At 43.7% G+C, this 15,000-nt stretch overlaps 1 protein-coding gene across 5 annotated transcripts in view; it reads right to left on the bottom strand.

Moving 5' to 3' along the window:
• The window catches only part of dlg2 (discs large homolog 2), a 615,655-nt gene that overhangs the window by 43,173 nt on the left and 557,482 nt on the right, over positions 1 to 15,000 (bottom strand). For all 5 annotated transcript variants that reach the window (XM_018091766.2, XM_012958043.3, XM_031897354.1 and 2 more), the window contains one exon: positions 9,532 to 9,607. In XM_018091766.2, the coding sequence (XP_017947255.1) occupies positions 9,532 to 9,607 (76 nt within the window). The remainder of the gene's footprint in view (positions 1 to 9,531; positions 9,608 to 15,000) is intronic.

The raw sequence follows: 15,000 nt of genomic DNA on the forward strand, positions 1-15,000 counted from the left end.
CACACACGCACACACACACACAGATACACTGATACACACACACACACAGACACACACACACAGATACACACACACAGATACACACACACAGATACACACACACGCACACACACACAGATACACTGATACACACACACACACAGACACACACACACAGATACACACACACAGATACACACACACACACACAGATACACACACACACACACACAGATACACACACACACACAGATACACACACACAGATACACACACACACACACAGATACACACACACGCACACACACACAGATACACTGATACACACACACACACAGACACACACACACAGATACACACAGATACACTGATACACACACACACATACACTGATACACACACACATACACACAGATACACACAGATACACACAGATACACACACACACACCCACACAGACACACACACACAGATACACACAGATACACACACACACTAGCCGAGACACTAACATAGTTAAACTCTAACTGTAAATATTAAATTCTGCTGTTTTGAGACTGGAGATTAAATTGACTGGAAGAAATAATTATAATTCAGAGAATACAGTGATGCTCTTTCAGAGGCAGAAGCCGATATATTTTATCTCATAATTCTCGCGGTTATGCCGTTACGGTAATGAACTTCAGCGGAAGCCATCGCTTGAGAGGATCATAAATATCTTTGCTAATCTGTTTAGCCCTCAGCAGATCTTTTCATTGTCCTCGAAACCAATGAGTTTCGGTTATTAGCCCTGTCTATGGCCAGTGTGCCGATGGCCTGCAAACAATAATGGGTTAAATGCAATTGTATCAGTGTAGCACACTGCTCTCTCCTCTCAATTCCTTCAGCTTTGGTTCCCTGCTTCTGAAACCATTATTCTCCCCATGCCCGCCATTTTGGTTCTTTTTATTCATTTCAATCTCGGTTCTTTCACCTAAATCACCACTACTTGCCACTCTTTTCTTATCTCCATGCAACTTATTCAGTGAACTGACCACCACATCTTTACACCGTACCACTACCCTGTACCTTATGCACCCAGTACTGGATGAAGTTCAGGCTGAAGTGGTCTTGATAAGGAATGGATGTGATCTAGTGGTGGGTGGGTTCTAGAGTGGAGGCCTCTAGTGTAGCTTATTGGGGTTGAAGAAGGTGATAATATAGAAGTTAAGCAGGCTTTACACAGGCAGCCCTTCAGACTGAGTCAGCAGCTCATCTTCAAATGAAGCACTAAAACATTATTTTGCCCAGTCCTGCGCTTAAGGGCAAATGCCCATGCCTGGTGCCTCTTACCTTCCAGTTTGTGCCTGTATGTTACCCAACCACTTAGACTGTAAGCTCTACGGGGCAAATGCCCATACCTAGTGCACTCTTACCTTCCAATTTGTGCCTGTATGTTACCCAACCACTTAGACTGTAAGCTCTACGGGGCAAATGCCCATACCTGGTGCCCTCTTACCTTCCAGTTTGTGCCTGTATGTTACCCAACCACTTAGACTGTAAGCTCTACGGGGCAAATGCCCATACCTAGTGCACTCTTACCTTCCAATTTGTGCCTGTATGTTACCCAACCACTTAGACTGTAAGCTCTACGGGGCAAATACCCATACCTAGTGCACTCTTACCTTCCAGTTTGTGCCTGTATGTTACCCAAACACTTAGACTGTAAGCTCTACAGGGCAAATGCCCATACCTGGTGCCTCTTACCTTCCAATTTGTGCCTGTATGTTACACAACCACTTAGACTGTAAGCTCTACAGGGCAAATACCCATACCTGGTGCACTCTTACCTTCCAATTTGTGCCTGTATGTTACCCAACCACTTAGACTGTAAGCTCTACGGGGCAAATACCCATACCTGGTGCCTCTTACCTTCCAGTTTGTGCCTGTATGTTACCCAAACACTTAGACTGTAAGCTCTACAGGGCAAATGCCCATACCTGGTGCCTCTTACCTTCCAATTTGTGCCTGTATGTTACACAACCACTTAGACTGTAAGCTCTACGGGGCAAATGCCCATACCTAGTGCACTCTTACCTTCCAATTTGTGCCTGTATGTTACACAACCACTTAGACTGTAAGCTCTACGGGGCAAATGCCCATACCTAGTGCACTCTTACCTTCCAATTTGTGCCTGTATGTTACACAACCACTTAGACTGTAAGCTCTACGGGGCAAATGCCCATACCTAGTGCACTCTTACCTTCCAATTTGTGCCTGTATGTTACCCAACCACTTAGACTGTAAGCTCTACGGGGCAAATACCCATACCTAGTGCACTCTTACCTTCCAGTTTGTGCCTGTATGTTACCCAAACACTTAGACTGTAAGCTCTACAGGGCAAATGCCCATACCTGGTGCCTCTTACCTTCCAATTTGTGCCTGTATGTTACACAACCACTTAGACTGTAAGCTCTACAGGGCAAATACCCATACCTGGTGCACTCTTACCTTCCAATTTGTGCCTGTATGTTACCCAACCACTTAGACTGTAAGCTCTACAGGGCAAATACCCATACCTAGTGCACTCTTACCTTCCAGTTTGTGCCTGTATGTTACCCAACCACTTAGACTGTAAGCTCTACGGGGCAAATACCCATACCTGGTGCACTCTTACCTTCCAATTTGTGCCTGTATGTTACACAACCACTTAGACTGTAAGCTCTACAGGGCAAATACCCATACCTAGTGCACTCTTACCTTCCAGTTTGTGCCTGTATGTTACCCAACCACTTAGACTGTAAGCTCTACGGGGCAAATACCCATACCTGGTGCCTCTTACCTTCCAGTTTGTGCCTGTATGTTACCCAAACACTTAGACTGTAAGCTCTACAGGGCAAATGCCCATACCTGGTGCCTCTTACCTTCCAATTTGTGCCTGTATGTTACACAACCACTTAGACTGTAAGCTCTACGGGGCAAATGCCCATACCTAGTGCACTCTTACCTTCCAATTTGTGCCTGTATGTTACCCAACCACTTAGACTGTAAGCTCTACGGGGCAAATACCCATACCTGGTGCCTCTTACCTTCCAGTTTGTGCCTGTATGTTACCCAAACACTTAGACTGTAAGCTCTACAGGGCAAATGCCCATACCTGGTGCCTCTTACCTTCCAGTTTGTGCCTGTATGTTACCCAACCACTTAGACTGTAAGCTCTACGGGGCAAATGCCCATACCTAGTGCACTCTTACCTTCCAATTTGTGCCTGTATGTTACCCAACCACTTAGACTGTAAGCTCTACGGGGCAAATGCCCATACCTGGTGCCCTCTTACCTTCCAGTTTGTGCCTGTATGTTACCCAACCACTTAGACTGTAAGCTCTACGGGGCAAATGCCCATACCTAGTGCACTCTTACCTTCCAATTTGTGCCTGTATGTTACCCAACCACTTAGACTGTAAGCTCTACAGGGCAAATACCCATACCTGGTGCACTCTTACCTTCCAATTTGTGCCTGTATGTTACCCAACCACTTAGACTGTAAGCTCTACGGGGCAAATACCCATACCTGGTGCCTCTTACCTTCCAGTTTGTGCCTGTATGTTACACAACCACTTAGACTGTAAGCTCTACGGGGCAGGGACCTCCTTCCTACTGTGTCTCATACTACATGGCACTTATTCCCTGTGTATTTATACTTATTTATTGTATTTATTATATCACTTGTCCTCCCTGTGTGTAATTGTGTATTCTGTAAGATTGTATAACGCTGTGTACCCTTGTGGCGCTTTATAAATAAAGTTATATATACATACATACATACATACAAATATCCATCAATTAGGTTTAAAAAATCCGTAAGGACAAAGACCATATCCTCCTCCTATTGTTGGCCCGAGGGATAAAGGATTGGGTTGGCCTGACAGGGCCCAGCACATAGGTGGCCATATTGGGCCCGGATACACTTATTTGCTGACCACGCCAAATGAGCAAATCTTCATGTGTATGGCCAGCTTTAGACTTGCCTGAACATTGTGTTCAATTATTTATTCTCCTATAATAAAGAACTATCGGATTATGGCTTATTTCCTTATCAGAGGCACTTCATCTTGGATGTAATTGTATATTGTACATGTATTTCTTGCACAACTCTTAAGCTGGCCGCACACGAGACGATTTGCCATCTTTCGTGTGACCATCGGTCGAAAGATCATTCCCACCATCCACTGACGTTCAGGGCTGAATCATCTGATATGGAGGTAGAAACAATAGGATTTCTACCTCCTTCTGCCGATTCAGCCCTGAAGGTAGATTTTGCTTGGGCGCCTTCAATGGTGCCCCATCAAAATCTTTTAACCTGCCCAATCAGTGAGTCGACTGATATCCGCAGCCTTTTGTGATATCGTTCGCCGAGTCGCCATACACGCACCGAATATCGTACAAAACGAGGTTTTGTACGTTATCATAGGTGTGTGTATAGCCGGCTTTACCCCCAGTCTGTATTATTAATGGACTGTTGATGGACAAAGGTTTGTGGATTCGCCTTCTAATTATTAGATCAATTGTGTTGGGGTTTTTTAAGCAACAGCCTCCACTGGCGCCACTACACCATGCAATGCAAATTCTGTCTTCCTACTTTGTGGAACAGTTTGGGGAAGCCTGTTTGCCTTTTCAGCAGGATATTAACCCCATTCACAAAGTAAGGTCCATACAGAAGGGGTTTTCTGCCTGGCCTCCACAGAACCATTGGAATTGGAATGCTGACGGAGAGTCAAGCTTGATAGCCCAACATCGATGCCAAGCTTCTTTGCAAATGCCACCAAATACGTTCCAACATCTAGTGGAACCTTCCCAGAAGACTAGATAGCAAAGGCTGCTTTGAGGTTGAAGATAGGACCAACATTATTTAAATACCCTTACTTCTGGAATAAAATGCTGGACGGCAGGTGTCCCCAAGCTTTTCCCCATACAGAGCCGTTAGCATGGTACTAATGAAGCATAAATATAGATTTAGGGAATAGTTTTGAGTCAGAATCTCCCCTAACAGCTCGTCAGTTCTACGAACAATAAAGTCAGGCCGCACAAGAAGAAGCTGGAAGACCCGAGAGGCTCTCAAAGCTCCGTGCTACCATCCCGTCTTCTTACGATCAATTAAAAATACAACAGCCTGCAACAAATCTACAGTATATTAACACTGGCTGACAGTAACCTCAGAGACAATTAACTAGAACTGATGACGGCAACGGCTTCTCTGTGCTGCCGGGGAGAGAAAACGAAGAGAAATTAAGAAAAAAAGCTGAACAGAAAGAACAATAGTGGGATTTAAACCTGAACTTGGGGAACAGGAATGATCTAGAAGTCATAGGAGGCAAAGAAAGCAAATAGATATTAAAGGGGAAGGTATGAATTTAACTATAACACATTAGTCTATAATCTTACAAAATAAATAAAGTGTCATTATGATTAAGGTTGAAAAATAACTTATTTATTCACAAGATTTTGGAGGGCAGGATGTCCAGCTATGGGCACGGGTACAAACTGCTACGACTTGTATGGGCCGCTGGAAATGCTGAACTTTCAAAGGAGAAGGAAAGGTAAAAACTCAGTAAGCTTAATCAGAAAGGTCTATGTAACTACAGCCATAAGCACTCACAGTAATGCTGCACTGAGTCCTCTATCAAAAGAAACACAGGATTTATTGTCTTCTTTTTTGTAAACATGTTCTTCAGTATCCAAAATCCTTCATTCCCAGAGCTCTCTCCTCTCTCCCTTCTTCTGCTCCCCCTTCCCATAAGAATTCACTCCCCCTCCCAACAAAATGTGTGGTCTATGCCACCAGAAGCTATGAAGACCAAGCTAAAATGGCAGCTGCTATTTTAAACAAGCAGAGAAAGCTTCTAGGGCTGTTTACTCAGGTATGGTAAAGCTTTCTGCAGAATAAATATAGGGCTCTAGGTGGCACTAATGTGGCGACTCTATTGGCAGTAAAATGCCAAAATGACTTTCCTTCTCCTTTACATGTAATAAAATAAATACTTTATTTACTTTTAGTTTTGTGGCCCTTGTGAAATCCTTGAGTGACTGGGTGCCCCCTTGTTGTCTATCCGCTCCCTGAGCTGAGGGTCTGGAGTTGGTGCCCCTGGACCCTGTCTACATAGTGAGAGAGGATTCCATAGTGGCTTCCTGTGTCCCTCTCCATTTTGTATCGTTGCTCCGTAGAAACAAAGAGAATATCTACAATAAGGAATTCATTAGACTTGCACTTTTTTTGATGAATAATCTCTGATGTGCAAAGTGTCTCACAATCTATTGTTTCCCGGGAGAATAATGGAAACAAAATGCCACGCAGGAAATGCTAATATTTTCAGATTACTTTAAATGCCTCCTCTACACAATTATGTAATTTTCGAAATGTCACAATCAGAGACGGGAGGGGTGGACAAAAGGATGGTATTAACAACGCAAGAGAGAAACAATACCGGCGTGGGAGGTTGCAGAGGTGATTAATTCATGTTAAAGCAATACTGTCATGGGAAAACATGTATTTTTCTTAAACCCATCAGTTAATAGAGCTTCTCCAGCAGAATCCTGCATTATAATCTGTTTTTCCCATGGGACTAGCCATATTCTTCATTTCCCAGGGTGCCACAGCCATGTGACCTGTGCTCTGATAAACTTCACTCACACTTTACTGCTGCGCTGCAAGTTGGTGTGATATCCCCCCCCCCCAGCAGCCGATCAGCAGAACAATGGGAAGGGAGCAAGATAGCAGCTCCCAGTAGGTATCAGAATAGCACTCAATAGTAAGAAATCCAAGTCCGGCTTGGGACTCCTCCAGTTACATGGGAGTAGGAGAAACAATAGGTTAGCTGAAAGCAGTTCTAATGTGTAGCGCTGGCTGAAAGCTCAGACTCAGGCACACTTTACTGCTGCGCTGCAAGTTGGAGTGATATCCCCCCCCCTCACCCCCAGCAGCCGATCAGCAGAACAATGGGAAGGGAGCAAGATAGCAGCTCCCAGTAGGTATCAGAATAGCACTCAATAGTAAGAAATCCAAGTCCGGCTTGGGACTCCTCCAGTTACATGGGAGTAGGAGAAACAATAGGTTAGCTGAAAGCAGTTCTAATGTGTAGCGCTGGCTGAAAGCTCAGACTCAGGCACAAGGCACTGAGATGGCGCCTACACACCAATATTACAGCTACAAATACATTTGTTGGTTCAAGAATAAAAGGTTAAATGGCAGAGGGAATTATTTGCTGTGTAACAGTGTCATTAAGAAATAAAAAGTACCCCATAAGTTGGTTTCATATTTGTCTGGAACCAGTTTGTAGCAATGCCTTTTTCAAAGGGGTTTAACCAGATGCTCTCTCTGTAGAACAGAGAAAGCCTACTCCGACCCACTTGTCTCCCTCTCTAGCCTCAGACTTCTTAACTAGTTAACCTACTGCTGCCAATTGGCCTTGGGATAAGCTATGACAGATCTAGCTTCAAACTAACTATCCCTTATTGTGGAGCGCTTTTCCTTGGCTTGATTTGGAAGATCTTCAGTTGGTTGCCTTCAACACTCCATACAACTGATACTTTTTGCCTCAGGTTCCGGGCACCATTACACCCCTTTACTAAGGTGGGATTAAAGAGCCTGACCAGGCCTTCCCATCTTCCTTATCTACTATAGCAGAAAAGCCATTGCCACCTGAATGTGCCCTACAGGGACTTCTACCTCAAGATCATCTGCCTGGAATGGGGTACCATTTCCTCTCACCTAGTATCTGCCTACTCACTAGGGTCTCTCAATTTAAAGAAGAGTATAATCCAACCCCCTTCCTTACCCCCAATTACTGCTTATATTCTGCTCTTATATACTCATGTATAAACTGATACTACAAAGAAACAAGACCAAGTTCTTAAGTTATAAACAACAAGCATATTTAGATAAGTGTAGTAATGTGTTCAACACTTCAGGGTGGCTTAGTAATAATGTTTGTATTGTTTTACTAAATTAAAGTTACAAAGAGAGTCTTTAAACAGTCTGTCACAACAATGATAGGTATATGGAAAAAATGGGCAATTAATAACCATCGTTATATCTAGTATAAATAAATCTAAAGCAACTGGACTTGTTATATAATCACTGAAGACGTTTCACTACTCATCCGAGCAGCTTCTTCAGTTCAACTGACTGGTATGGGAAGTCCTCAGCATATGGACTCTTCCAATCTTCTAATCCAATCACAATGGCACTGTAACTCTTCAGAGAGGTGATTGGATTAGTGGAAGAGTACATATGCTGAGGGCTTCCCATACCAGTCAGTTGAACTGAAGAAGCTGCTCGGATGAGTAGTGAAACGTCTTCAATGATTACTTATCAAGTCCAGTTGCTTTAGATTTATTTATACTAGATATACAATGACCCGGATGAATGAAAATCTTCATAGTCAACCATAGTTATGTTTCCCAGCCAACAGAAAGCCCTTAGGTTGTACCAACTGGTTATATATAGTGTCGGACAGGGACCCCAGGGGCCCATCAGAAAACCTTAGACCATAAAACCACTCTCCAAACTATTTTTCCTCCTTTCCTCACCCAACCTCTTTATTCTCCCAGTCTCTTTTATTTACATGCAACATCTATCCTTCCATCTATGTCTCCTCTTTCTTCCCATTCAGAAATAGGAAAAGACGAAGTAGGCCAAATGGTCAAGAGCAGAAGAGCCCACTGACACCTGGGCCCACCGGGAGTTTTCCTGGTATCCTGGTGGGCCAGTCCGGTTATATAGTATTTACATTTGATTATTAGTGCTGTAGGCACCATGTTTTCCCTGCCCATAACATAACGTACCTTGCACCAATAATAATGCCCCAAAAACTCAAGATTTACATGGATTGGAAATGGTGCCTGTCTAAGGAACATTGGTATCTCCTTGCAAACCCCTTATTTGCCCATAATTCTATGGACAAAAAGTACATTTGTGCTGGTCAGGTGTTCAGGCGTCAATACAAGCAAGAGGGCTACTTTCACCATATGCACTAACAAAGGTGCAACTGGTGCAAAATCACTCAATAAATGAGCCCTTATGTGATTTTGAGATGTAGCACCAAATGTGTTAAACTATTATTTTCAGTTCTCATTTTCCCTTTTTTTCATTTGCAGTCGCTGATCTGAAGCGTCGGTTTGTGTTCCACCAAGAGATGAAATTAAATTACTCGCCATTATTTCAGTACATTGGAGCTCTCAATAGAACAATTTAATGTGCCCCCTTCGATTCAAACTCTATGGTTCTACTGTAATGGGCGTTTTACTGCCTAGAGTCGCGGCATTGTTCTAGATAACGGGAAAACGTGGCAGGCCTGCATTGATTCGGAGTTCTTTCGGCTAATTACTAACTTTTGTATTAATAGCAAGGATATCAATTGGCGTTGGGTTTAGTTCAATTGTTTAAATTGATTTATTTCACCGATTTTTATCAGGAATATCTGGAGCAAATACACCGAAGCACGACGTGCCCACCGAGGAGCTTCTGAGATTTTTAATAACAACGGAGAATATTTTTCAATTTACGATTTCACTTACCCCTCTGGAATCGATAACCCCAGGCTTGGCATTAAATTTTACAGTCTTTAAACGAGCTCTCTCCTTTCTCTCCACCCTGAAAGAAATGAAGGTAATTATAATGAATTATAATGTCTATTATTATTAACATTTATTTATAAAGCGCTTTCACAGGGGTCGCCTAAGACCATGGGAAAACACATATTTCGGATGGTTTATGGTTGGGGGTCACCACAACATGAGGAACTGTATTAAAGGGTCGCGGCATTAGGAAGGTTGAGAACCACGGATATAAAGAAACTAATTTTGCCCACTATTTGTTCATACCCTTCAACAGAGTGTGATCCCTCAATGAGTTGAGAAGAAACTGGATTATGGTGGGATTTGAACCCGACTACGCTACAAATGTCTCATGTCTAATAGATTATAGGGTAATAGATTGAGGAACAGGGCACACCAAGATATAGAAAAATAGAAAACATCTTAGATCTTGCATCTTAGATACAAAAACCCAATGCGTTTCAACCCCACAAAGAGGGGCCTTCATCAGGGCACATGCATTAAGAAAATAGATGAATGTTCCCCAGGAAAAGGTCCCTCTTTGGAAGATTTTTCTGTTTTTATGTATTTTGATGAGCCCTGTTCCTCAATCTATTACCTGATTTCCGTGGGGACTAAACGTGGCCATACACTTTAAGATCCGCTCGCTTGGCAACGGTTGCCAAGCGAGCGGATCTTCTCCCGATATCCCCACCTACGGGTGGGCGATATCGGGTGAATTAAGGCTAATTCAGTCATTTGGCCCTGGGGTGGTAATGGGCACAGTCGGTTCGGGGACCGCATGAAGGAGCCAATGCGGTCCACGATCCAACTACATTTTTTAACCTGCCCGATCAATATCTGGCCGATTTCAGGCCAGATATCGGTCGGGCAGGCCCATCGTTCCCGCCCCTACATGGGCCGATAAGCTGCCGAATCCTTTACAGGTAGCCCCCCTCCTAAAGTGAGCACCCTGCTTGTTGTATGGAATTTGATTTGGTGCGCCAACCTAATATACAGTATAATGATGATAAGTTACACTGAAGACTGTTGGTTTGACTACAATTAGACCTCAACCTGGAGAATGGACAAGAGGCATTTTGTTAAGTTATCCAAACCTAAATATCTAGCAGATTTGATATGCGGTTATTACATTATTTATGGCGGCACTATGGCTCGTTCCAACAGAAGATTAAGCGCAATCAATCCCATTTTTGCTCCTGTAATATTTATACATTCTCTCCTTAAATATACATACTGGAAATTAGTCCGTGAAAGATTTAACGTATCAATATGATGAATGGGCCGCAGTGCCACCTCAGTGATTGATCAGCAAATTTCCTCTTACTTCTATATTAAAAGCAAAGAGAAAGTGCAGTTCAGCATTTTCATGGCATGTATTTGATCCGTGTCCAGTGAATAAATAATCATTCAATTGAAATAGCTGGACTGATACTCAATGCATCAGCTAAATAAGATTTTCAATGGCGATGGCTGCGTCGGAGATCTCCCAAGGTTACGGTGTGTTGGTACATGGGCGAATCCATGCGTCCGCGTGTCTACATTGAATGTTCATGCACATTTTAAAGTGGTTTTAAGATTGAAATGGAAGAAAATTTGATTTTTTAGAAGCATTTAATGCATAAATCCTTGGTAGTATGTTAAAGACATCTGGAACTATTAAGGTAAGTTTAGCTGAGCATTAGTGTTTAGATTGCCTAAGGGCCCCCATACACGGGCCGATTGTAATCCAGGGCCAAACGACCGAATTAGCCTGAATTCCCCCGATATCGCCCACCCGTAGGTGGGGATATCGGGAGAAGATCCGCTTGCTTGGTGACCGCGAGTGGATCTTTACAAGTATGGCCACCTTAAGGCATAGGCTTCTATTGTGATTTAGGCACAACACCGTATATGTTGATGGTTAGCTTTAGTGCAGGACTAAACTAAGTCCCAGTGTCAAGCTAGACACAAATCTGGATCAATATATATATATATATATAGTCCAGAGTGGGAGGCACACCATAAAAATGAGAGTAAACCTAGGTGCCAGAGCTATAAAATCTGTAGATAAATAAAGGATGTCGGCACTCTTAGGATTTCCACAATAAGGCAAAAAAAGTAAAGTTTTTTTTCAAATGCAAGTGGTGAGATTTATTGTTTCCAACGTTTCAGTCCTTTACTAGGACTTTCGTCAGGGAGTGCAGGAAGGCAAAGACATTGGCGTTTTTTAAACATATTTTGGCGCCAAGACATAGTGTTGCTAAGCAACCGAACATCAACAAAACAAAACAGTGCTAGTGTACAGAGTAAAAGGTAAATGAATAAAGAGAATAGATAAGGTAAGAGTGTGTATGGTGTCATAGATCCGCCTGTCATCCCAGCGCCATTAAAGCGCTAACTAAAAAATACTTACAGCCCATCGCTTCCTGATCGTCAGACAGTGATCGGCTCCTGACAGGCAGGAGCTCATTGCGTGCGCACGCAGTCGGGACGGCAGCAGAGGGGCCAGCGTTGCTAGGGGGCCGTGAGTGGTGGAGACGCCGTGCTGCGAGCAGGCAGTGCTCCCCCTCCTGGGCACATTTAGGTGAATACGCTCCAAGTATAGCGCTCACGCAGCGCTCCGTTTGCAGACCTCGGGCAATGCACATACTTGGTAACAGCCGAGTAGATGTGCACAGTCCCTTGTCCTGTATAGCGGGTATTCAATGGAGATAGATGCCACCACTAGACAACGCATCCCAGGCCTATCCATGCCCCCCGCGGGGCAAGTTCAAAGTAATGCACGTCCCAAAGTTATTAACCCCAAAGGGGTAAATGCAATAGGTGTCACTGTCCAAACGAACAGCCTCATACGCATGAGGCACTATGAGCGGGCATGTGGGGGTACAGCCTGCTACCCCTTAATCGGATTGGGCAAATAGAAGGTGTTTAGGCAGAGTATACACCAAAAGCACATCGCTATATCGACGACCTCTTCCTCATCTGGACAGGTGGGGCGGAAAGCTTGCTAAGTTTTCATCAGGAACTGAATTCCCTGAATAATCCCATCAAACTCACTTTGAGTTACCATGAAGACAATGTTGATTTTCTAGACTTAAACATCTTTAAGTCGGGTCCAGGACTGGGTACCAGACTCTTTCGTAAACTCACCGACCGCAACTCCATATTGCATGCTACCAGCCACCACCCCCCAGCTACTGTTAGAGGTATCCCCTACTCACAATTCCTGCGGGTAATAAGGAATAACAGCTCACCCGACACAGCGAAAATACAACTTAACGAGATGTATAAAAGGTTCCTTGAACGAGGCTATACTGACATCCAGTTAAACCAACAACTGCAAAGGGCACTTCTACATACTCAGGACGAACTGATCAACAAGAAGAAAACAGTTGCGAATCAAACTACCCCTCTTATTTTTACTACTACATATGGCTCTACATCGTCATCTTTATCTAAAAGCATCCAGAGAAACTGGTCAATGATTAGCCAGGATGAAACGCTATCACTGTATCTCTCCGATAAGCCAATGCTGGGTTATAAGAGAAGCAGTAGCCTGAGGGATTTATTGGTCAAAACGAACTTCAAAGGGCCTTCTAAAACTCAGACTGACTGGCTATCTACATATAAGAAATTAGGTTGTTACAAGTGTCCCGATTGTACCACTTGTAGATGTCTGCTCACAGGTCCTGACTTCCCTCATCCCCTTACTGGCAAACGACTCAGGATCAACCATAGACTGACATGCACCTCCACATACGTTGTGTACATCATTACCTGCCCGTGTGGACTTTATTACGTGGGCAAAACCATTACTACCCTACGTGAACGCATTGGAAATCACCGCTCTGCAGTGAGCAGAGCACTAAAAGAGGGCAAAGCAGACCAACCGGTAGCGAGACATTTCCTTAAATTGAAGCACCCTTTACCCACCTTTAAGTGTATGGCCATTGACTTTCAACCCCCTCTGCCAAGAGCAGGGAACAGGGACCAAGCATTATTGCAGAGAGAATCAAGATGGATCCACAGATTGGACTGTGTATCCCCCAAGGGCCTTAACGAAACATTGCCATTAGGATGCTTCATCTAATATCACTCCGTCTACACCTGTGTACACTGATGGCTACTTTGTATAAAACCAGTTTACTTTCAATGTAATATTTGCTATTGTATCTCTTCGCCCTTAAACTACAATGCATATCTGTCTCCTCTTTGCCTATATTATCGGCTAAGCTGTAACCTCTTCCTACCTGGAATATAATAATGGTGATTTGCTCATATTGTCCGGAAAAGCTGCATGCTATTATAATGTTATAAAGTCAGGCATCTTCCTGCTCATTTTAATACCTTTTTCTTTCTTTTCCTTGAGATGTGTGCTTTTGGTGTATACTCTGCCTAAACACCTTCTATTTGCCCAATCCGATTAAGGGGTAGCAGGCTGTACCCCCACATGCCCGCTCATAGTGCCTCATGCGTATGAGGCTGTTCGTTTGGACAGTGACACCTATTGCATTTACCCCTTTGGGGTTAATAACTTTGGGACGTGCATTACTTTGAACTTGCCCCGCGGGGGGCATGGATAGGCCTGGGATGCGTTGTCTAGTGGTGGCATCTATCTCCATTGAATACCCGCTATACAGGACAAGGGACTGTGCACATCTACTCGGCTGTTACCAAGTATGTGCATTCCCCGAGGTCTGCAAACGGAGCGCTGCGTGAGCGCTATACTTGGAGCGTATTCACCTAAATGTGCCCAGGAGGGGGAGCACTGCCTGCTCGCAGCACGGCGTCTCCACCACTCACGGCCCCCTAGCAACGCTGGCCCCTCTGCTGCCGTCCCGACTGCGTGCGCACGCAATGAGCTCCTGCCTGTCAGGAGCCGATCACTGTCTGACGATCAGGAAGCGATGGGCTGTAAGTATTTTTTAGTTAGCGCTTTAATGGCGCTGGGATGACAGGCGGATCTATGACACCATACACACTCTTACCTTATCTATTCTCTTTATTCATTTACCTTTTACTCTGTACACTAGCACTGTTTTGTTTTGTTGATGTTCGGTTGCTTAGCAACACTATGTCTTGGCGCCAAAATATGTTTAAAAAACGCCAATGTCTTTGCCTTCCTGCACTCCCTGACGAAAGTCCTAGTAAAGGACTGAAACGTTGGAAACAATAAATCTCACCACTTGCATTTGAAAAAAAACTTTACTTTTTTTGCCTTATTGTGGAAATCCTAAGAGTGCCGACATCCTTTATTTATCTATATATATATATATATATATATATATATATATATATATATTTGGCAATCCTATATGCCTTCTTAATGTTCATTGTCCAGCCCTGTTCCACTCCATGGCTGAGAGACATCCCAGGCCTCTGTGAGGAGCAATGGAAAGAGGCAATCTCTATCAGTTTTTTAATTTGCTCCAGGAATTGGTTAATCCA

The sequence above is a fragment of the Xenopus tropicalis genome, chromosome 2 (assembly GCF_000004195.4).
Source record: "Xenopus tropicalis strain Nigerian chromosome 2, UCB_Xtro_10.0, whole genome shotgun sequence".
In the NCBI taxonomy this organism is placed as follows: Eukaryota; Metazoa; Chordata; class Amphibia; order Anura; family Pipidae; genus Xenopus; species Xenopus tropicalis.